At 40.5% G+C, this 25,050-nt stretch overlaps 5 protein-coding genes across 5 annotated transcripts in view; all 5 read right to left on the reverse strand.

Moving 5' to 3' along the window:
- LOC311001944 (uncharacterized protein) overlaps positions 1-25,050 on the reverse strand; it is a gene marked incomplete at both ends in the record, with an annotated part of 67,388 nt that overhangs the window by 1,206 nt on the left and 41,132 nt on the right. The window contains 2 exons of the mRNA XM_083993123.1: positions 1,186-1,289; positions 8,325-8,441. Of these exons, the coding sequence (XP_083849249.1) occupies positions 1,186-1,289; positions 8,325-8,441 (221 nt within the window). The remainder of the gene's footprint in view (positions 1-1,185; positions 1,290-8,324; positions 8,442-25,050) is intronic.
- LOC311001498 (uncharacterized protein) lies at positions 2,796-6,976 on the reverse strand (the record flags this gene model as incomplete). Its single annotated transcript, XM_083992586.1, has 3 exons — positions 2,796-2,842; positions 6,190-6,879; positions 6,973-6,976. The coding sequence occupies 3 exons, from the start codon at positions 6,974-6,976 to the stop codon at positions 2,796-2,798; spliced, it is 741 nt and encodes a 246-aa protein (XP_083848712.1).
- Positions 8,500-10,595, reverse strand: LOC311001499 (uncharacterized protein; the record flags this gene model as incomplete). The annotated part of the gene is made up of 2 exons (XM_083992587.1): positions 8,500-9,174; positions 10,428-10,595. The coding sequence occupies 2 exons, from the start codon at positions 10,593-10,595 to the stop codon at positions 8,500-8,502; spliced, it is 843 nt and encodes a 280-aa protein (XP_083848713.1).
- LOC311001500 (uncharacterized protein) lies at positions 12,447-20,023 on the reverse strand (the record flags this gene model as incomplete). Its single annotated transcript, XM_083992588.1, has 4 exons — positions 12,447-12,572; positions 14,577-14,686; positions 19,186-19,881; positions 19,969-20,023. 4 exons carry the CDS (start codon positions 20,021-20,023, stop codon positions 12,447-12,449), a joined length of 987 nt encoding a protein of 328 aa, XP_083848714.1.
- On the reverse strand, positions 23,129-24,910 carry LOC311001501 (uncharacterized protein; the record flags this gene model as incomplete). Its single annotated transcript, XM_083992589.1, has 3 exons — positions 23,129-23,142; positions 24,071-24,766; positions 24,856-24,910. The coding sequence occupies 3 exons, from the start codon at positions 24,908-24,910 to the stop codon at positions 23,129-23,131; spliced, it is 765 nt and encodes a 254-aa protein (XP_083848715.1).

Consider the following 25,050-nt stretch of genomic DNA (forward strand, 5'->3'; position numbering starts at 1 on the left):
GTTTCACCTTTTTTATAAGCTTAGTGCTTTTATTTTGAGGGAAAGGCCTGTCTTTCTCGCCCTGGATCGGTTCCTTACCAAAACAGCGAGTTAACGGCCCCAGACTAGTGTTCACAGGCACAGCACAAAGCCAATTTTCACCTCAGAGGCAATTTGGTGATTGTTTACAACTCACACATTTCAATGTTATTGAGACTCAAAGTTAGACAGTATTGAGGGTGTGGCTGCTTCGAGTGACAGGTGGGTGACACGCCCACCTCTGTAGCAGTAATGGATTTTGTTGGTTTGTTGGAGTCAGACTCTGTCAAGATGGTGACGGAGGAGCAGGTCACTATGAAGCGTGACAGAGGCTCCACCTCTTCCTGTCAGCTCACATGAGTCTCACCTCATGATAGTGAACATTTTGTGGTTTGTGCAATCTCCCCTCTCTCTCTCACACACATACACACACACTAAGTGACATGCACTGCACCATCAGTGATAGAGGTGTTGCATCATACAACTGTGTACAATGGAGGTGGTATATAGATAGACATGCTGATTTCTCAAAAGTGCACATTTTATTTACATTGATCTCCACTGAACAAACAACTCAAAGACTAACTCCATCTCCTTACAGTAAGAGTCCAGTTCACTCCTGGACTTCAGCCAGAACCACAACACAGCAGGTTGGACACTACTCTTTAATGCATAAATCAAACAAAAGAAACTCTCTGATAGAAAAGGAAACCCTTCACTTGGTTTGGCCCAACAACCACTAGAAACAGGAAATGCTGGGTGGTCCCCTCCTAAACATTAGTCCCTCGTGAACAAAAGAACACACAATGAAGCCTCTAACTTTGGTGTAAACAAACAGACTTAGGATGGTAAGTGATTCATTAGTATTGATAATAAAACAAACACAAGTAGAAAATGGTGTAATACACTGTAATAAGCGAGTTATTTTGATGTAATTTTAACACTGTGGTTTTAATCCTTATGTTTCACAAAACCTCTGTGGTCAGTTGTCTACACCTCAGTACAGACATGGTACATTACACTTCATGTGGTTTCTTTGCAAAAGCCAGTTTAAGTTGATTGAAAAGCAGGATTCTATATTCATCCCTTCTTGGTGAGATATTGTTAGCAAAAAGTCTCTGTCACACAAAGATCAAAAGTGAACCATGATCAGCTGTACTACTTTACACTTAGGTACACACATTCACTCCAGGTGTCGTTTTTCAGTCTTCGCTGTCTGTTGATCTTGTTTTGCCTTAAAAAGGAGGGGTCAGAATATCTTGAAGAGGATTCTGAAAAAAAGAAGAAAAGTTTCCATCTATGTCACATTTAATTAATAAACATTATATGTGCAGATAAGACCAGTTACCTGTATGGAGGCAGCTTCTCTTCATGCTGATCACACACACTGAGAAAACCAGTAAAATGTTCAGGATGGTGCTGAACCCGAGAGCGCCACTCAAGAGATGGACAACAGAGATCTCATCTAAAATAAGACATGCTGAGATCAGATTACAGGGTAGGAACAGCATACTGAAAAAAAAAAACATCAACAACTTCTGCATGACTTAAATGTAGGAACAGTATTCTTTGAAAAACCTCTACTATGAAGTGACTTACCCTCAAAGTCCAGCCTGGTTCCGTTTCCAAACAGTATGTGTCCACATGAGGCGACAGCACAGTAGTAGGTCCCAGTATGAGAACGATTCAGGTTTGTCATCGGCAAGTTGTAGACGCAGGTATTTGTCTGTGTGTCAGGTTTCCTCTCACACTGATCATCCCTGTCTCCATGAGTGTAAATGAGTCCTGGATGAGAATCTTCAGAGTCTCTGAACCAGTAAACACTGTGTCCTCCATCACAGGTCCCAGTCTGCACTGTACAGCTCAGAGTCACTGAGCGTCTTGGCTGCATAATCTCTGACACTGACTGATGGATCCAAGATTGGCTGTTATAACCTGAATCCTTCACACTGACAGTAACACTCTCCAGAAATTGTAATGTGTATAAATAAACAACACAGCAGTAAGTAGCTGTGTCTGACGTGCGTAAATCTGTGATTTTCAAGTGATTTTTCCCACTTTCTGTGATCAGATTGAAACGGGAATCGTTCTTAAATTCATCATGGAATGACCTGTGGACATTATGTTTGATGAAAGTAGAGATGAGCCTCGGCTTCTGTCCCAGACTGTGCTTGTACCAGTAAAGCCTTGCAGATACACCGTCATACGAACACTGCAAATTGACCTCGCCGCCGACATGAGCTGATACAAATCGCTCCACTCCCTCCGGAGGAAAAGGTTCAGACTTTTTCAAATGAGCCATCTGAGCTGGAGTGACATGAAAGACAAAGCCAACGTTCACTCACATGAACATGACAGAATCTGTATGATGTGCGACAACACGTTAAAAGATGCATGATAAAGATTCTAAAAACTGAAACTTACCCACTTCCCCCAAGATCACACATGTGAGGTAAAAGGCAAACACTGAAGAAGTCATCGTGTTCAAATTGCTGAGTTGACTGGAACAATATTGGTGGTGGCTTCAGTCTTTAGAGACATGAACACATGTGATTGGCTGACTTGACTGTAAAGAGTCTAAATCTTTTTTCCTTGTTCACAGACAAGACTCCGTTTGATTGGCCAATCTGAGGCGACAATGTTCTGTTAAAGAGACATGTTCACTGCCACCAGTAGTTGGGTAATGAGAGATCTATGAAGAACATGATCACCTTTACACTTGGAATAAGATGTAAAATTCACCAAAATATAAAAGTCCATGTATCATATACTCAAGTTCAAGAATCTTTATTGTCCGTAGGGGCATTTAATTTCACAGCCAGTACTAGAAAAACAAAGACACAAAGGTGTACAGCAAGACAACAAACACATTAAATCACAACAAGTCATTTAAAAGTCCCATCGCTGCAGGGACAAATTAATCTCTCAGTCTGCCAGTCTGCATCTCGGCAGCATCTGTTTTTCCATGAACAGATGAAGTGAAAAGTTAGTAAAGACTTGATGATACAAGAATAAAACATTTTCATAAAAGTAGAACCCACATTTAAACCATGGAGCTTCAGATAAAAACATGCTTCTTTAAAAGTATAGAAAGTGCTACAAGGAAAAGTACAGTACATGTAGTTAATTTAGGGATGAATCAGTGATAAAGTCCATGAAAATCACAGGATCAGAAGAGGAAGAAATTATTTGACATCACCTCCTCACATGGAAGGCTGGAAGAAATTGAACTGAGAATGTTTCTTCCATCATTCCTTCATCGACAGTGTGAGCACTATTGCATCACAATATTGAACTCAGGCTGCACAGCTGCTGACAAAAAACATTAAAGAGGATCATCATCACTGGCTGCCCTCTTTCCTCTCTGCCTCACCACCTGCTGCCTCTCCAGAGCCATCAACATCAAAGACAGTTCACATTCTGGACATTATTTGTTTGACCTGTTGCTCTGTCAGGTGCTTCAGGTCACTTAAATCCCACACCAATACCCTCAAAAACAGTTTTATTTTTTTTTCACAAGCAATCAGCACTTAGAACACACACTAACCACACAATTTACTTTACTGAAGTTTCACTTTTAATATTGCTTTTTGTTTGTAATACAACAAGATAAAGGCTTCTTCTATTCTACGAATGCAATGTTGTATTGCAGGTAATGCTCTAGATCAGGGGTGGCCAACCAGCCAGGGACTTAGAGCCAAAAATGTTTACCGTGGTACTGCAAATTATATATGCACACACGCACACACCCTCTCTCTCCCTTATATACGTATACACACACACAGAGTGAAATATTAACAATTTGCCATGTCACAAATGTCACACACCCCTCACTATGAAACGAAATGGGAAGAAATGGGCTTAAAGGAATAGTTCACCAAAAAAAGAAATTCAGTCATTATTGACTCACCCTCATGCTGATGAATAGATTTTTATTCTTCAAAGTGCATCTGGAGACCCGGGAGGGGGGTTCGTAGTCCAACGAAAACCTTATATGAGAGTAATAACGCCCGACACAAAAAGGTCCATAAAACTACACAAAAACCTTGTAAGTTACACAGTCCTGTATTGAATTTGCCTGGGGTGCGCTCTCATGTTCATGCGTGTGAATGTCAGAGCGCAATACAGGACTGTTTAGGCTGTAAAAATGTCCTAAATTATGTTGTTTTGAATAAACTCTGGATTATATCCCTTCAAGACACTTGGATTGCAGTGGATGAGCAGTATAAGATTATGAGGTTTTAGTGTAGTTTTATGGACTTTTTGTCTTAGGCGCTATTACTCTCATATAAAGTTTTCGTTGGACTATGAACCCCCCTCCCGGATCAGATGCACTTTGAGGAATAAAAAACGACTCTGGAGTATTCATCAGCATGAGGGTGAGTCAATGACTGAATTTCATTTTTTGGTGAACTATTCCTTTAAGCTCATCCCAAGACTACAGGACAGTTGGGTTTTAAAAACGTATCTTATTTCGGAGTGTCACACCCCCATTCTGATTTCGACCAATCAGCACAGAGTAAATCTCCAGCCACACCCGGGAGTTTTCAGGGCCGATCTGAGGACCTGTTTGGAGGCAGGGACTGGGGAAGTCCCTGCAGTGGAGACACGGCCCATAAAATTATCCCAAAAAAGTTCCTGCAGCGGAAACGCGCCTAAGTGATTGTTTACAACTCACATATTTCAATGTTATTGAGGCTCAAAGTTAGACAGTATTAAGGGTGTGGCTGCTTTGAGTGACAGGTGGGTGACATGCCCCACCTCTGTAGCAGTAATGGATTAACTGGGATTTTGGTGGAGTCAGACTCTGTCAAGATGGAGCAGGTCACTATGAAACGTGACAGAGGCTCCACCCCTTCCTGTCAGCTCACACCAGCCTCACCTCATGATAGTGAACATTTTGTGGTTTGTACAATCTCTCTCTCTTTCACACTCACACTCACACTCACACACACACACACACACACACACACACACACACACACACACACACACACACACACACACACACACACACACACACACACACACACACACACACACACACACACACACACACTACTGTCACCATCAGTGATAGACAGAGGCAGACTATCTTGATTTCTCAGAAGTGCATATTTTATTTACATTGATCTCCACTGAACAAACAACTCAAAGTCCAACTCCATCTGCTTACAGGAAGAGTCCAGTTCAATCCTGGACTTCAGCCAGAACACAGCAAGTTGGACACCGCTCTTTAATGCATAGATCAAACAAAAGAAACTATCTGATAGAAAAGAAAACCCTCCACTTGGTTTGGCCCAACAACCGCTAAAGGAAATACTGGGTGGTCCCCTCCTATATACATCAGTTCCTGGTGTTAGGTTTTGAACAAAAGAACAAACAATGAAGCTTCTAACTAACTCATGGTTGTGAGTCTTTTCATGATCTGCTGCTTTGGTGCAAACAAACAGACTTAGAATGGTAAGTGTATTAGTATTCGTAGCCTATGAGCCTTCTATGTAGAAAATGGTGTCACTGTAATATGCAAGTTATGTAACACTGGAATTTTAGTCCTCATGTTTCTGTAAGGCAGCAGAACCTCTGTGGTCAGTTGTCCTACAGCTTATTACAGATATAGGCAAGTACAATACATGTCATGTGTTTTCTTTGTAAAAGCCAGTTTGATGAGTTTATTGGAAAGCAGGATTCTATATTCATTACTTTTTGGTGAAATCTTGTTAGCAAAAAGTCTCTGTCACACAAAGAAAAAAAAAGAAACATGATCAGCTGTGCTTCTTTACACTGAAGTACACACATTCACTCGAGGTGCCGTCCTTCAGTCTTCGCCGCCTGTTTATCTTGTTTTGCCTTAAAAAGGAGGGGTCAGAATATCTTGCAGAAAACTCTGAAAAAAAGAAGAAATGCCTTCATCATGTGACATTCAGAAAATAAACATTATATGTACAGATAAGACCAGTTACCTGTATGGAGGCAGCTTCCTCTCATACTGATCACACACACTGAGAAAATGAGTAAAATGTTCAAGATGGTGCTCAACCCAAGTGCCCCACTCAAGACATGGACAACAGAGATCTCATCTGAAATGAGATATAATGATATGAGAGCGGTGATCATCATGACTTAAAAGTAGAAGCAGTATTTTTTGACATCTACTATGAAGTGACTTACCCTCAATGTCGAGTTTGGTCCCATTTCCAAACAGTAGGTGTCCACATGAGGCGACTGCACAGTAGTAGGTCCCAGAACGATCCAGGTTTGTCATCGGCAAGTTGTAGACACAGGTGTGTGTTTGTGTGTCAGGTTTCCTCTCACACTGATCATTCCTGTCTCCATGAGTGTAAATGAGTCCTGGATGAGATTCTTCAGAGTCTCTGAACCAGTAAACACTGTGTCCTCCATCACATGTCCCAGTCTGCACTGTACAGTTGAGAGTCACTGAGCCTCCAGGCTGGATGATCTGATGCACTGAAGCCTGGATGTTCAAACCAGACCCCTTAACATTAACAGTAGTACCCTCTGCAAATTCAATTATAATTGAAGCTCTTTTTGCACAGTAGTAAGTGGCTGAGTCTGATATTTGCAGATCTGTTATTTTTAAGTGATTGATACCAGCTCCAGTGTCCAGAGAGAAACGTGGATTGTTCTTGAATTCACGCTGTAAAGTTCCATTTGTGTGAACATTTACTAAGGTAGAAACAAGCCTTGGTTTATGTCCGAGAGTTTGCTTGTACCAGTAAAGCCTTGGCACATCATCGTTGTCGAAGAAACATTTTAAGGTCAAGCTTTCACCAACATTAGCCGATATGAAGCGCACCTCTTGGCGAACAGATGCAGAGTATTTCTGATCAGTCGACTGAGCTGAAGAGAAATGAGAGACAAAGTGAATGCACGTCATGAACACATGGAGATGTTGAAAAAAGTCATAATGCAATCAAAAACAACACAACTCACCCATTATCCCCCACAACAAACATGAGAGATAGAAAACAAACTGTGCAGATGTCATCGTGCTAAGATTTTCTTGCTGAGTGGAAAAAAACCTTTCCTTTGCTTCCCTTTTGACAAGACAAGACTGCGTTTGATTGGTCGACTGAATGACACTTGTGTGTCCAAATTTGGAAACATGATAACACGTTCACTGCCACCTACAGTATAAGCAGTTTACTTGAATAGAAATATATGGCGAGAGGTGAATGAAGAACATGTTGGCAATAGATTTTAAATTAGTCAAAAATACAACATGTTGCAGTGGAGCATGTTTAGGTAACATTAACACACTCATTAAAGATCTTAAGCTTAAATGAAAATTAATGTGTTATCTTAAGTTCGGGAGCAGGGCCACGCCTGACCACTCCCTCAATCACCTCAATCACCTGCCAGCCTACTTAAGCCGTGCCTCCCCTCTCCACTCCGTTTGTCTGTGAGTCATCAACCCTCCCTCCCTCCCTTTTTCTAACCCTCCTTCTTCTCCCATTCCTAGTCGACTCAGCATCTCCCCTTTTATTTCAGATTCAGGGGCGTTAACTTCAGCCTGGGCACGACAAACCGCTGGAGACGGAACCCCCACTCAGAGTCTCCACAGCCTGGCTGAAGACTTCCCAAGATCACCCCTTACACCGATCTCTGATTTCATTATAACCTTTAAAACTCTCAATGTGTTGGTGTGGTCCTAGCTAGTGAAGTTTATTTACACCAGTAACACTGGCTACCACATTACTGTTGTTGGTAAATGGAGAAATTCTATGATGTACTGTAGGCTGAAAATGATCTCCCCCTCTTTGAAAGACGTGCTGCCGCCACACAGGTAGACGCTGTGAGGCCCTACCCCCACAACAGTATCAGTGTGTCCTGACCCAGAAAATAATATAACACACTGTAATATGCAAGTTTTTTGGATGGAATTTCTAATATTTCTCTCAGGTAGCAGAACCTCTGGTCAATTGTCCTACACCTCAGTACAGACAGATACTTTACACTTCATGTGATTTCTTTGTTAAAGCCAGTTTGATGATTTTATTGAAAAGCAGGATTCTATATTCATCACTTCTAGGTAAAATCTTGTTCACAAAAAGTCTCTGTCACACAAAGATGAAAAGTGAAACTTGATCAGCTGTACTTCTTTACACTGAAGTACACACATTCCCTCCAGGTGTCGTTCTTCAGTCTTTGCAGCCTGTTGATTTTGTTCTGCCTTAAAAAGGTCGGATCAGAACATTTTCCAGAAGACTCTGAAAAAAGGAGAAATATATTTATCATGTCAGAATCAATAAATAAACATCCTATGTACAGATAGAACCAGTTACCTGTATGGAGGCAGCTTCCTCTCATGCTGATCACACACACTGAGAAAATGAGTAAGATGGTCAGGATGGTGGTGAACCCGAGAGCGCCACTCAAGAGATGGACAGCAGAGATCTCATCTGAAATGAAAGACAATGAGATGAGATTACAGAGATAATGATATGAGAGCGGTGATCATCATGACTTAAAAGTAGAAACAGTATTCTTTGAAAAACTTCTACTATGAAGTGACTTACCCTCAATGTCCAGTTTGGTCCCGTTTCCAAACCGTATGTGTCCACATGAGGCGACAGCACAGTAGTAGGTCCCAGTATGAGAACGATTCAAGTTTGTCATCAGCAAGTTGTAGACACAGGTGTGTGTTTGTGTGTTAGGTTTCCTCTCACACTGATCATTCCTGTCTCCATGAGTGTAAATGAGTCCTGGATGAGATTCTTCAGAGTCTCTGAACCAGTAAACACTGTGTCCTCCATCACAGGTCCCAGTCTGCACTGTACAGTTGAGAGTCACTGAGCCTCCAGGCTGGATGATCTGAGACTCTGACTGATGGACTGAAGCTCGGTCCTTCAAGCCTGAACCCTGCACACTGACCACAGTGCCCTCTGTGAACCTTATATCATACATGTAATCTGCACAGTAGTAAGTAGCCGAGTCATACATTTTCAGATCGCTGATCATTAAGTGATTTTTACCGTTTCCAGCGTCCAGACTGAAGCGTGGATTGTCCTTGAATTCATGATAAAAAGTTTTTCTTGTATCAAACACATAAAAAGTAGAGATGAGCTTTGGCTCCTGTCCCAGAGTTTGCTTATACCAGAAAAGCCATCCATAATTGGTGCCTCCGTAGAAACACTGCAAGGTCACATTTTTTCCGACATCAGCCGATATAAAACTTCTCTTTTGGCGAAGAGTTGAGGATATTTCCCGACCAGTCTCCTGAGCTTAATTATGAGAATGAAAGCAAATTCACAATTAATTTAACCTGACAGACCTATAGTCTTTACATAAAAATATGAACTAAAATACAAACTGCAGCCACAAAAGTAAAACTTACCCATTTTCCCAAAGAACAGGCAGGTCAGGCAGAAGACAAGCTTTAGAAGAGCCATCCTTGAATGATCAGTATCTTGATACTTTCCACACTGTTCAGACGGATGACTTGTGTTATTACCTTAGGCTGGGAATCTGTTAACAAGTGGCTAGAAAATAATGAAGCCAGCACAAAGTCACTGAACTTAGTTTGAACTTGGCACATGGGGAAATGGGCGGAGATTGTGTCGATGTATGATCACACCGTTATATCTGGACACATTGGAAGGGGTAAACTGGGAAGAAGGGTCATGTTCACTCCTCATTTACAGTAAATAAGAAGGTAGTACTTTCTTATTAAATAAAAAGAGAAACACAAAGAGCGACACCTCGGTCTGACCTAGAACAGGCTCGGGTTTAGGTCCGTTTTTTGGGATGCACCCTTTTTGGGACTGTTATTTTGTTGGAAAATAACGTTTTTTGAATACAACTGGCCCATCTCAGCACCTTTATTTTTTTTCTCCGACACCGTCACCAACAGCCGATTTAAAAACGTCTCACTTAATGAACAGAGCAGGACAATTTCTCAATATTTGACTGAGCTGAAGAGAAATTAGAGACAAGGTTTTGAAGACATGAAGGCTTTTAACAGAATCAAAGTGCAAACACAAAAACACAACTCACCTATTTTCCCCGCAAACAGGTAGAAGACGAACAATGCAGATGTCATTGTGCTCAATTTTTCTGAGTGGAAACAATCTTGATCCTTCCTTCACTGCTGTTTGACAAGACTGCGTTTGATTGGCCAATCTTATGTAAGTGACACTTTATGTCCAAATATGGAAACTTACCATATTCACTGCAACCCATTCTCTGAACTCAAGTTCAGAGAATTACATGTTGAGTACGTGTGAAAAAGTTGTACAAAGTGAAACCTGAGTGTACTGTGTACCCTTACCACTAACCAGCATGTGCTTAAGTCTCGACTCCTGACACGCCCCAGCTATTTAGCAGTTTTGCATTAACAGGGAGTTTTTGAAGTCAGGCACCATCATGTTTCAGCATCTATGGCAGACCTTCCAGCACTCTTTCTCAAACTGGCTCCCTGGTTTTGAGTGCTCCTGGCCTAACCCCACCTGCTGGCTCAATGATCCTCCATCTGTCCATGAACTCATGTCGGCCTGCTGCTCTTGGTTTGTCTTCCCCTCTGCCAGCTCACCTGTTGCTGACTGCTGACTGTTCATGTCAAGGATCCATCCCTGAAGCCAGCCTGTCTTCTGACAGTACTGTCGCTCGTCCCTGGACACAAATCTGTCAATCACAACCCCCCCCCCACACACAAACACTGACCCTTGACTGTTAAAGGGATAGTTCACCCAAAGTTGAAATTTCACTCATTATCTACTCACCCTGTCAACTAAGGGCTGGGAGAAGTTTCAGAGTTATCTGTGGCTTCTCTGAGTTACAGGGGGTCTCGGCGTCGCAGTGCATGTCCATATAAATCAAATATGGATAGGGACATCAAATTTGGACAAACCGGGAAGAGGACGGACCCTGGTTTGTCCAAATTGGACGGACCAGGAAGAGGAGCTTCCGCTACAAACAAGCTTGAAATATAGACTTATTTAATTTTTTCCGGAACAATTTCGCATTTCGGGGCTTCAATACAAGACGGACATTACATACGAGCAGCATGGAGGTATTTGGATGTTTTTTGGTGTGTCTTTTTGTTACGAAGACAGTTGGTATCCATTTGCAACCGTTATATGGACATGCACTGCTATGCCGAGAACCCCTGTAACTCAGAGAAGCCACGGATAACTCTGAAACTTCTCCCAGCCCTTAGTCGACATGAGGGTGAGTAGATAATGAGTGAAATTTCAATTTTGGGTGAACTATCCCTTTAATATCCACCTGGCCCTGCCTGCACTTACCTGCTTCCTGCTTCCTGCCGCTCCCTGTCAACCTGTTACCCTGCTGAGTTTCAATAAAGGTCTTTACAGCAGTCTTTACTGCAGTTGGGTCCCACACAACTACTCATTACATTAGTCTGTTTTCTTTATTGATTTGTACAGAATCTCACCACAGCAAAGCAGTCACCGCCAAAACCGGCTATGTAGCAATACAAACACTTAGAGATGGCTCTTTTAAATTGTATTCTTGTGTATTTCTTCATCATTAAAGCAGAAGTGAGTGAACCGGTCGTTTTCGCTAATGCTGCGTTCCAGGCAGGCTTTTGAAATCGTAAATTACAGCTTCAAGTCACAACTTACGACTTTGTAGCGTTCCAGGCAACCCACTCGTGTTTTTCCGACCTGTTTTACCGGTGAAAGTCACTATAACGGCCACTCGTAACTTCCGACCGGTGAACTCGTACCAGATCGAACTGGTACCACTTCACGGTCGGAAAAATACGAGTTTCCTTGAACGCACCATAACAGTCCTCGTCGCTACGTCACCACATTCACGGCGTTCCTTGGCTGTACACACAGCCCTGCATGCCGTTCTCTCTCCTCATTGGATAAAAACTGTAGGATACGATAAATGTTTTCTCTTCGGCTCAGAGCAGAGCAGAGGGACTGAGAGACCCGTGTTTCAGTCCAAACACTCTATGTAAGTGATTGCTGTCGGAAGATATAACTATTTAAGACTTATATTAACACAAATATATCACTTACTTCTGCTTTAAACAAATGTATGTGTTCTTGTGAGGCTGCATTATTCTCAGGTATTACATCATGTGGGAAAATGTGTAAACCACCAAGATGTTTTGTGTATGACACATACAGAAGTAAATATAGTAAGGTGTAAATTAAGTAATGTTTAATGTCACAAATTAGACTTTTAAAAATAACATCTTTAAATTGTTGTTCTGAAAAAAATTAATCCACGCAATCTCACCTAGTTTGCTTCATAAACACCATGTTTCTCTTCCTTTTTGTGCCCTCTTTTCCTTTATCAAACACAATCTTGGTTTGCTGCAGTGACCCTAGTTCATTATTACAAGCAATAACACAATGTCTTGTAAGACTGTCAAGAAGTAAAACATTAATAAATGAATGTGCAGTTAACCGAAACAGAAATATGAAACATGTTCAGTTCTGCACCTTTACACTTGAATACACACATTCATCCTTGGTGTTGTTCCTCTGTCTTCTAGCTCTGTTGACTTTGATTTCCTTTAAAGCTGCGTAATGGATGTTTTCTTCATTCTGCTGAACCTGACAATGATACAGACAAGGAAATCAAATTTTAGTACTTGAGGTCAATGGAATAAAAAAGTCTTTGGATAGTCCAGCTATAGAAATGCAAGTTTCTGTTATGGACTGAGTACTTATATTATATTACCAGATTATATTACTGGTTGGCTGGCAAAGCATTGTAATTCCCCCATTGAATAAAATGTAAATGAGAGCAACTTTATTGGAAATTCAGCAGCTTTCAAGTATGTTGCTAACAGAGGTTCAACAACATTTTTTTTTTTTTACATCAAAATGTTACACATTGACTACACACAAACCCCCATGTAGACATAATCTGGAAACATTACCATTGTAGAGGGATCTGGATTTCTTGCATGAGACTCTGAAGAAAAATGAAAAGTGCCTTTAATATAATATTGTGTTAAGTGATTACACACTCATTGTAGCCCAAGAGAATGACATTTTCAGTACCTGCATATTTGCAGCTGTTTCTCTTGGTGATCACATGCATATTGAAAGCCAGTAACACAATAAGGATGGTGGTAAATACCAAAGCTCCGCTCAAGACATACACCACGACGGGAGAATTCAGCTCATCTGTATTGATTGAGATAAAAGAGTTGAGAGGGTTTTGTTGTAAAGTCTTAAGCTATGTTCATCTTTAGTTGAAACTTAAGGAAACTGCTGCAAAATGGTGACTTACCCACAATGTCCAGTTTGATCCCATTTCCAAACAATATGTGTCCACATGAGGCGACAGCACAGTAGTAGGTCCCAGTATGAGAACGATTCAAGTTTGTCATCAGCAAGTTGTAGACGCAGGTATTTGTCTGTGTGTTAGGTTTCCTCTCACATGTATCATTCCTGTCTCCTTGAGTGTAAATGAGTCCTGGATGAGATTCTTCAGAGTCTCTGAACCAGTAAACACTGTGTCCTCCATCACAGGTCCCAGTCTGCACCGTACAGCTCAGAGTCACTGAGCGTCTTGGCTGAATAATCTCTGACACTGACTGATGGATCCAAAATTGGCCGTTATAACCTGAATCCTTCACACTGACCACAGTGCCCTCTGCGAACCTTAAGACAAACTTGTAGCTTTCTGCACAGTAGTAAGTAGCAGAGTCAGCAATTTTCAGATTGCTGATCATTAAGTGATATTTACCGTTTCCAGTGTCCAGATTGAAGCGTGGATTGTCCTTGAATTCATAATAAAAAGTCTTTCTTTCTCTAGCAAACACATGAAAGGTAGAAATTAGCTTTGGCTCCTGTCCCAGAGTTTGCTTATACCAGGAAAGCCTTTCTGAATTGGTGCCTCCGTAGAAACACTGCAAGGTCACATCGTTCCCAACATCAGCTGATATAAAACTTCTCTTTTGGTGAAGAGTTGATATTTCCCAACCAGTCTCCTGAGCTTAATTATGATGAGAATAAAAGCACATTTAATATTAATTTAACCTCACAGACCTATAATCTTTTCATAAAAATATGAACTAAAATACAAACTGCAGACACAAAAGTAAAACTTACACATTTTCCCAAAGAACAGGCAGGTCAGGCAGAAGACAAGCTTTAGAAGAGCCATCCTTGAATGATCAGTATCTTGATACTTTCCACACTGTTCAGACAGAGGACTTGTGTTATTACCTTAGGCTGGGAATCTGTTAACAAGTGGCTAGAAAATAATAGAGCAATTTCTCAATATTTGACTGAGCTCAAGAGAAATCAGAGACACGATTTTGAACACATGAAGACTTTTAACAGGATCAAAGTGCAAACACAAAAAAACAACTCACCTATTTTCCCCACAAACAGGTAGAAGACGAAAAATGCAGTGTGCAGTGCTCAATTTTTCTGTGAGTGGAAACAATCTTGATCTGTTTGACTGTTTTGATTGGCCAATCTTATGTTAGTGACACTTTACATCCATATATGGAAACTTGAGAAAACTTGAGAAATATGCATGAAAACCCATCAAGTGCAAAGTTGTACAAAGTGTAACCTGAGTGTGTAATAACCACTAACCAGCATGTGCTGGTTATTACTGCCCCAGTTATTTAGCAGTTTCATTAGCAGGGCGTTTTTGAAGTTGGGCACCATCAAGATGGCGACGGTTGGGGGCAGCTCACTCGGAGCTGGTAAACATTACAGACACTCACACGCACATACTGATTGGCACACACTGCACCATCAGTGATTGAGGTGTGCCAATTAAAAGTTGGAAAATGTGATGTCAAGTTTACTCTCACCTACAATAGTTACCTTGAATAGAATCACACTGTGAGAGGTAATTGAAGAACAAGATGGATCCTCATGTTGGCCATAGATTTTGAATCAGTCAAAAATACAGTATATTATCTACTTAACACTAGTTAAGCGTCATTTTGTCTTAGAGTAGAGTCATGATGTTTAAAAGTAGGCTATGTGTCTAAATCTGAGATTTTCAAGTGATGTTTTTTTTTCCAGTGTGACGTGTGGATCATTCTTCCATTCATCATAGAGCATCCAAGTTATATTTTACAATAATGTTTATGTGCTACCATACAGATGACAACAACTGCAAATCAGTCAACTGAGCTAAATAAAATGAGGCAAAAATATCCAGATTTAATTTTACGTGACATACTGTACTTCGGCACATTCATTTTGATAGATGGTCTAATAAAAATAGACCAAAATTACCAGAAAATAACCCAGAAACACACGCATCACTTAGACAGTCTGTGAGGATGACATATTGCTGCACCAAGTGACTAGGCAACTCACTGGTTTAAAGGCCTGTACAAGAACAGAGAAATGTGTTCTCTCTCCCAGGGCTGCAAGAAAACAACGACATCATTCTCTGGTTTGGAGTTCTCAAAGCTTGTTCTCAACACATCATCTGGGCAGAACTTTTTTTTAACATCAAATCACATTATTATTATTTACATTAGGCCTACTGTTAAACTATTCAACTATGAAAGGTATGTTGTTTTGTTCATTTTTTGACAAAGACTGGAAGAGAGGTTCTAACTGTCCAATGTGTTGCTATGGACAGAGTTTATTATATCAGATTTTGAGTAAATGTAATGCAATAATGTTGCTGACAGACTCACGTTACAGTGTTGAATTATTATATAATATCAACAACAAAGCCGCTTCCTCCAATTTTATTTTAAAGTTTCTTGCGTGCACTACCTGTACCCAAGCGTACTGACAGTGGAGGCAGCCTGAGAGCGGAGCTTGCAAGCAAACTGAGACCCATTTTCAGTTTCGGATAAGCTTTTACACCTGTTCAAACGGAGCGATTATTCAGGTCAGGTGTGAAAGTGACCTAATTCTCACTATACATTCAGGCAACACCACAAAATGATGTATTCACTATAGTCGACTAGTGAGTAGTGAGTGATCTTTACTGCAGTTGGGTCCCACACAACTACTCATTACATTAGTATTGGGAAAATACACTGTCGGAGGTGGTTAGGAGATGTTGTAGGAGGACATGTGCAACAATATGTACTACTGCACTATCGATGAAATGGAGACGTTTCCGACTCCAGGGTGGATCCCACCATATTCTGATGATAACATGACTGGGTAATTTTGATTGTGTAGGGATGTTGTATCTGGAGTGTGTTTTCTTCTTTGATGTGAGCATTGAATGCTCAAGAGGGTGGAGTGTATTGGGAAAATACACTGTCGGAGGTTTTCCTTATATGTTTTGTACCCTGTTTTAGCGTTTTCCTACATCCTATGTAAGGTAAAACCTTGAAATGCATGTCTAGTGTTTTGACACTCAACGACCCCCCGTGGCTGTTTTTGTTACACTCACCACGGTGCCAGACCACTACACTTTACTCAACTCCAAGGACCTGTGCTCCTCCCCTCCTAGGGGGGGCACAATAAGCGTTTAAATTTAAAAACTTAAAAAAATTCCTATACCAATGGCAGATGCTACAGTTTTGCAACTTTCACCAAAATGTAGCCCCAGTACTGCTGAAACTTTTGTCCACTTAAACTCATTACAAATTATGAAGTCCATCACTCTGTTTATTTCAATAATTGTAAAACTTATAAAACCAATTTTTGCTCAATTGTCACCAAACTTGCTGGAGAGCATCTCCAGACTGTCCTCCACAAAACTTGTTTCTTGGATTTTTGATTTGTCAAAAATTTAGCCTACAGTGCATGAAAACGTTTGACTGTAAACAGTACTGTAAACATATACCATCCAATTCCTGCTAAATACATTTTCAATCTTCCTGAAAAAAAGAGAGAATATTTTAGAGTTGTGGTTGATGAAGTTTGGCAAATATCAGAATTTTATCTCAAAAACTGAATTTTTGAGAACATTTTGAATTCTGCTCTCATGGGAACCACTGCAGTCAATGTAAGAATGGTATTTTAAAACATCAGATTTTCTCTTATGAAGCAAAACACTTATCGTTAAAAACAAATCACCAACATTTCCATGCTATCTAGATTACATTTATTACATTGTTTAAATAACAGAATTTCTGACATTTTGACCAGCTGCTGCCTGGACAGTGACTCCCTGAGTCTACTTGAGAAATCACACAGTACGTCTAACTTCCAGATAATTAGTGCAGTGAGTTAAGAGCTGGTTCTGGTGCGAGGGGATGTGGGTTCGAGACCCAGCAAGGGTGATGATAATGACACATCAAAATACCAGATGTCCTCATGGTGACATCACAGCAAGCCTCTAAATTAAAAAAAATATAGCTTGGACTAGACCGTGTGTAAAAGCTCACTAAATTTTGCACAAAGGTCCAGTCTCATCTTCTTCTTTCTACTTCCAAATGTCCAAACCCATGCTATATCCCATGTATTATCAGATTTCTGTTTAGATAACAGAATTTTTGACATTTTGACAATTTTTGAAATCTGCCTACATCAATTTACCGGATAGTCTTTTTTTTTTTTTTTTTTTTTACAGTGGTTTCAAATCTGCCTGCGCGACAGTGAATGGCTTACTCAATTTGTGAAGCCACTGTTGAACTGCCACTTGCTAATTAGCTCAGTGCGATAGACAATGGTGTTTGGTTCCAGAAGTTGTGGGTTCAAGCTTCAACTGGTGCAAAATTAACATTATAAGGTTAACTGGCTTGTCTTCCTATTCTCCTATTTGTTGCTCAGAATTTGCTTAAACTTGCCAAAAATAGCCCGGACCCGACCCATCGCTGCGCAGCAGCTATAATTAAAATGTACAAAATGTCACCACAGCAAAGCAGTCACCGCCAAAGCCGATATAGCCTATGTAGCGATACAAACACCGGCTCCTTTAAATTGTATTCTTGTGTATTTCTTCATCATTAAACAAACGTAACCTTTTTTTCTTGTGTTCTTGTGAGGCTAAAGTCATTCTCAGGTATTACATCATTTATGTGGGAAAATTTGTAAACCACCAAGATGTTTTCTGTATGACACATACAGACGTAAATATAGTAAGGTGTATTTGTAATGTGAAATGTCATAATAAGCAATGATCAAAGTTAGACTTTTAAAAATAACATCCTTAGATTGTTCGAAAAATGTAATTGACACAATCTCACCTAGTTTGCTTCATCAACAACATGTCTATGGAAATATGAGCAAACAACTCATGGGATGGTTTTAAGGTTAGACTGTATTGCACCACTCTGTATGTATCACACTGTACTTTACAACACTATACTACTCTCTCTTCCTTTTTCTAGCCTCTTTTCCTTTATCAAGCACAATCTTGGTTTGCTGCAGTAAACCTAGTTCATATCTAGAACATTGTTACAAGCAATAACACAATGTCTTTTAAGATTGTCAAGAAATAAAACACTAATAAATGAATGTGCTGTTACATAGGAACAAATATGAAACATGTTCAGTTCTGCACCTTTACAATTGAATACAGACATTCAGGGTTGGTGCTGTTCCTCTGTCTTCTAGCTCTGTTGACTTTGTGTTCCTCTAAAGCTGCGTAATGGATGTTTTCTTCATTCTGCTGACCCTGACAATGATACAGACAAGGAAATCAAATTTCAGTACTTGAGGTCAATGGAATAAAAAAGTCTATAAAAATCCAAGTTTCTGTTATGGACTGAATACTTATATTATATTACCAGGTTATATTACTGGTTGGCTGGCAAAGCATTGGAATTCCCCCATTGAATAAAATGTAAATAAGAGCAACTTTATTGGAAATTCAGCAGCTATTTTCAATTGAAATATGTTGCTAACAGAGGTTCAACTAGTTTTCTACATCAAAATGTTACACATTGACTACACACAAACCCCCATGTAGACATAATCTGGAAACATTACCATTGTAGAGGGATCTGGATTTCTTGCATGAGACTCTGAAGAAAAGAAAAGTGCCTTTAATATAATATTGTGTTAAGTGATTACACACTCATTGTAGCCTAAGAGAATGACATTTTCTGTACCTGCATTTTTGAAGCTGTTTCTCTTGGTGATGGCATGCATAGAGAAAGCCAGTAAAAGACTCACGGTGGTGGTAAATACCAAAGCTCCGCTCAAGATATACACCAGGACAAGATAATTCAGCTTATCTGTATTGATTGAAATAAAAGAGTTGAGAGAGTTGTGTTGTAAAGTCTTGTTCATCTTTAGTTGAAACTGCTGCTAAAAAGTGACTCACCCTCAAAGTCCAGTTTGGTTCCGTTTCCAAAAAGTATTTGTCCACATGAGGTGACAGCACAGTAGTAGGTCCCAGTATGAGAACGATTAAGGTTTGTCATCAGCAAGTTGTAGACACAGGTGCGTGTTTGTGTGTTAGGTTTCCTCTCACACTGATCATCCCTGTCTCCATGAGTGTAAATGAGTCCTGGATGAGATTCTTCAGAGTCTCTGAACCAGTAAACACTGTGTCCTCCATCACAGGTCCCAGTCTGCACTGTACAGTTGAGAGTCACTGAGCCTCCAGGCTGGATGATCTCAGACTCTGACTGATGGATGTTCAAGACAGAACCCTCTAAACTGACAGTGGTGCCCTCTGCAAATTCAAACTTGTGTGAATAACTACTGGCGCAGTAGTAAGTAGCTGCGTCTGAAAAACGTATGTCCCTGATCTTCAAATGATTTTTACCAATTTCAGTATCCAGTGCAAAACGTGGATTGTTCTCAAATTCATTGTGAAAAGATCCATTTTTATCGTACTTGTAAAAAGTAGAAACGTGCTTCGGTTTCTGTCCAACATTCTGCTTATACCAGTGATACCTTGCACCCACATCACCCTCATAGGAACAGTGTAAAGTCAAGTTGTCTCCAGTTTTAACTGATACAAAACGTCTCTCCTGACGAACAGCTAGGAGGTTTTTCAGATTAGTTGACTGAGCTGAGGGGAAATGAGAGACAGAGGAAATGGACATGAGCACATGGAGACATTTAAAACATTCAAAGTGATGACAAAATCACAACTCACCTATTCTCCCCACGATCAAACATGACAAGCAGAAGACAAACAGTGCAGATGTCATCGTGCTCAAGTTGTTGTGCTGAGTGGAAACAATCTTGATCTTTTCTTCACTTTTGACAAGACAGGACTGTTTTTGATTGGTCGACTGAGGTAACACTGTGTGTCCAAATTTGGAAACATGCTCACAAGTTCTGCCTCACCCAGGTGGTAAGTCAAGTTAAGTTTCAGTGAATTACATGGTGAGAAACATGAAGAACATAAACTAAATTCTTTCATTTTTGCATCAGCTGAGTGTAAGTAAATGACCTCAATAATGTATTCACAATGATCTGTTATGACATTCCGACTTCACAAGTTGAATATGTTGTTTTAGTTAAATTGGTTCATTGCAAGTTTTTTGGGGGGTTATGACATTATGTTGTGTATTTATTGTTGGATATTTTCAAGTTAAAGTTAAAGGAAACACTAATAACAGCATATAGTATGCATGCATGTATGTGTGTGTATTTGTGTGTCTGTGTGTGCACACATGTGTTAATGAATAAATCAGTGTTTGGTAGGTATGATAAGTTATAGTCACAAACATATTTATGTTGACAAAGCAAACATCTGATAACATACATATATTTACTGTCTCAGCTAAATGTGCTACCATTAGCGAATTGGTGGAAATGGTCTGTATTTTATATAGCGTTTTTCCACTACACACTACGGTAGCAACCAGGACAGAGCGGGATTCAAACCGCCAACCCTCTGATCATTGGACGACCCGCTCTACCACCTGAGCCACTGACCCCCCCTAATAAAAGTCAGCTAAGGACCGTTCAGTGAATAAACACACACAGCTGAGTTGGATATACGCAGATCTGATATTTTAAATGATTTCTATCCGATTCAGTGTCCAGAATGAAACATGGCTCGGTCTTGAATTCATCATGGAAAGTCCCCTTAGGAGGCAGGGCTGGAGGGTGACACCACAGGCAGATTATCATCTGAAGTCCAGGAACTGGAGAGTGGCAGATCATTGACTGGAGATCAGGGACTGAGTCGCCATCCTTGGTTGAGGAACTGGTAGGGCTGGCTGAGGTTAAAACTTGAGATCAGGAACTGGGGAATGCTGAACTGGAGCAGGCAATGGATCAGCTAGGACCACTGACTCAGGAAAAAGAGGGTAAGGAACCTCACCTGGGACCCTCGAGAAGTGATGTGTCTGCTAGAGGTGGTGACTCAGAAGGAGGTGCAGTTTCATCAGCCAAGACCCCCAGTGCTTGAAGGGACAATGGATCAGCCAGGAATGTGGGCTCAGAAGAAGGGACCAGAAACCCCACTGACTGGACACAGTAGCTGGGCATGGTGCCAGCTAGACACTGGAGACAAGAGCCAGGCATGCCACCCGTTAGACCCTGGAGACAGGAACTGGAACCAACAAGACTTCAGACAGGATGCTGGGAACCTGGGACTACTTGGCATTGGGCTCAAGACTGGATCTAACAGTCTGAGGCACATCAGAGCTCAGGAGTGCAGAGGATTGATGTCTCTGCCCCCTATGCTTCTTCCCTGATGCTTGGACCTCCAATTCGGCTACCAGGGATGGGAGTTCAGGTCCAGCCAGGATGGGCACTTGTGGCTGCAGGACCAGGGCCTTTTACTCATTAGGCAAGAAGTCAGAGTGCCTCCATGATCCTAGTGTATGCTAGGTGGCAGCAACCATATGGTTTCGAGCCAAACTCGTCATTGCTCTGAGCCATAAGGTACTGTAGATCATGCATGAGCTTAGAGTTCCTGGGCAGAAAGTGGGTCTGCTAGGACCATTGTTGGCCAGTTTGTTCTGTCACACTTTGGGGCGAAAACACAGGACCTAACTGCAAACATGACTAGGTGAGCGGTAACAAAAAACACAGGACCTAACAGCAAACACGACTACAGGTGAGGGGGTACATACTCATTTTTTAGGTAAAAAAAATAGCAAAAACACAAAAAAGGTCCCAAAAAATCCAACAGAAAGATCCAACAAATGCCAATGGGTCAAAGTCCTGGATATCACAAAATGAAACACAGAGTGTCTTCAACCAAAAACACAAATCATAACGTTATCCACCGCTCCATGTATTGATTTTTAGCGGGCTTTGTTGTAAACAAATGTACATGGCCAGGCGGACATCTAGCAAAATAGCGACCTAGTTCCTCTTTAAATGTCACACGTGGATATAGGGACTTTTGAAAAACTGTTACCATATGTATAGTATATAAATGTCCCAGTAAAGCATTATGTGTCTGCTGATACATTAAAAAGTAGGGGTTTAAATTTCTGGAAACCAATCAGAGGCGGTCGGACAGCATATAATTGATAGGCTGGGAGACTCTAGGAGGGGGGAAGAGAAGTTTGAATGTGTGGTGCCAGATACAGTTGTGATCTGCAGCTGTCTATGATTGGTTATTGTTGTTGCTTTGTTCGTGGCGTAGTAGCCATTGTTCAACAAAACAAACTAAGTTTGTCCTTTTTGCCTTTTTTGATTCTTTTTGGACTATTACAGGAGACCCATTGAAGTGCATGGACGCTCAACTTCAACAGATTTAATGCACGGATGTATGAGAAGAAAATTGTGCCATTCAACCTGTGATACACAGCTGATTCTGAAAGAACTTGTCTGAGAACTGAACACATTTAAAACATAAACACAACAATTCATATTTGACCATTTATTTGTTGACATTTTAGAGGATTCCCTTGCAGTCTTTGAGCAATGGCCTCTTGTACAAAGGTTTTGACTGTCTCTCCTATGCCATGGGATGGGATCATGGTTATACGTACTACTATACTACTACTACATACTGTACCACTCTGTCCGTATCATACTTTACTGTACATTTCAACACCATACTACTCTGTCTTCCTTTCTGTTTCCTCGTTTCCTTTATCAAATATTCTTGGTTTGCTGCAGTAAACCTACTTCATATCCATACCATACATAATCTCTGTGTCATTGAGTTTGACAAGAAATAAAACATGAATAAAGGAACGTGTTGTTATACAGAAACAAATATGAAACATGTTCAGTTCTGCACCTTTACACTTGAATACACACATTCAGACTTGGTGTTGTTCCTCTGTTTTCTAGTTCTGTTGACTCTGTGTTCATCTAAAGCTGCATAATGGATGCTTTCTTCATTCTGTTGACCCTGACAATAAAACAGAACAGAAAACAAAATTTTTACACGTGACATAATAAAGATGGAATAAAAAAAAGTCTCTGGATAGACCAGCTACTGTATATAAATCCAACTTTCTATTACTATTAACTGAGTAAGTAGGCCAAGCATTGGAATTCACCCACTGAATAAAATGTAAATAAGGGCAACTTTACTGCAAATTCAGCAGCTACTTTCGATTGAAATGTTTTGCCAACAGCAGTTCAACAACAGCTTTCTACTTATATGCTGTCATTCCGACATACCACATACCAACATACCGCTATTCCGAATGCATACTTTTGTCGAAAAAATACGCTATTAAAGGAATTGTCGGAAAGACAGGATTTTTAAAAAAAGAAAAAAATACCGTCATTCCGACCATAGGAATTGTCAGAATGATGGGACATTTGATAGAAAATCAAGTGTTGCCATTTAGACAATTAGAGGCCTATGTCGGACTGGTGGGATGCCGGAATGGCGGTTACCCCCCCCAGCTTTCTACATCACAATGTTACACATTGACTACACATAAACCCTCATGTAGACATAGTTTGGAAAATTACCTCTGTATTCACCATTGAGGGATCCGAAGATCTTACACGAGACTCTGAAGAAAGATTAAATGTTCCCTTACTATAATATTGTGTTTGTACATATTACACAGCGTGAATTATAAAAGAATAGCATTTTTAGTACCTGCACATTTGTAGCCGTTTCTCTTTGTGAACACACACATAAAGAAAGCCAGTGAAACAATCAGGATGGTAGTAAATACCACAGCTCCACTCAAGACATACACCAAGACAAGAGAATTCAGCTCATCTGCAGAGATTGAGAAAAAAGGAGCCGTGTTCATCTCTAGTTATTAAAAGGAGTATTACACTCAAAAACTCAAGAATGCTAAAAAGTGACTTACCCTTAAAGTCCAGCTTGGTCCCATTTCCAAACAGTACGTGACCACATGAGGCGACAGCACAGTAGTAGGTCCCAGTATGAGAACGATTCAGACTCGTTATGGGCAAGTTGTAGATACAGCTGCGTGTTTGTGTGTTAGGTTTCCTCTCACACTGATCATTCCTGTCTCCATTAGTGTAAATGAGTCCTGGATGAGAATCTTCAGAGTCTCTGAACCAGTAAACACTGTGTCCTCCATCACAGGTCCCAGTCTGCACTGTACAGTTGAGAGTCACTGAGCCTCCAGGCTGGATGATCTCTGACTCTGACTGATGGATGTTCAAGGTAGAACCCTCTACACTGACAATAGTGCCTTCTGCAAATTCAAACTTGTGTGAATAACTACTAGCGCAGTAGTAAGTAGCTGCGTCCGAAATACGTATGTCACTGATCTTTAAATGATTTTTACCAATTTCAGTATCCAGTGCAAAACGTGGATTGTTCTCAAATTCGTCATGAAAAGATCCATTTTTGTTAAACTTGTAGAAAGTAGAAACATGCTTTGGTTTCTGTCCAACATTCTGCTTATACCAGTGATACCTCGCTGCAATGTCACCCTCATAGAAACAGTGTAAAGTCAAGTTGTCTCCAGTTTTAACTGATACAAAACGTCTCTCCTGACGAACAGTTTGGGAGAATTTCAGATTAGTTGACTGAGCTGAAGGGAAATGAGAGACAGAGGACATGGACATGAGCACATGGAGACATTTAAAACATTCAAAGTGTGATCACAAAATCACAACTCACCTATTCTCCCCACGATCAAACATGACAAGCAGAAGACAAACAGTGCAGATGTCATTGTGCTCAAGTTGTTGTGCTGAGTGGAAACAATCTTGATCTTTACTTCACTTTTGACACGACAAGACTGTTTTTGATTGGTCGACTGAGGTAACACTGTGTGCCCAAATTTGGAAACATGTTCACTGTCACCAATAGAGG

This window comes from Trachurus trachurus (assembly GCF_905171665.1).
Source record: "Trachurus trachurus genome assembly, chromosome: 18".
Lineage (NCBI taxonomy): Eukaryota > Metazoa > Chordata > Actinopteri > Carangiformes > Carangidae > Trachurus > Trachurus trachurus.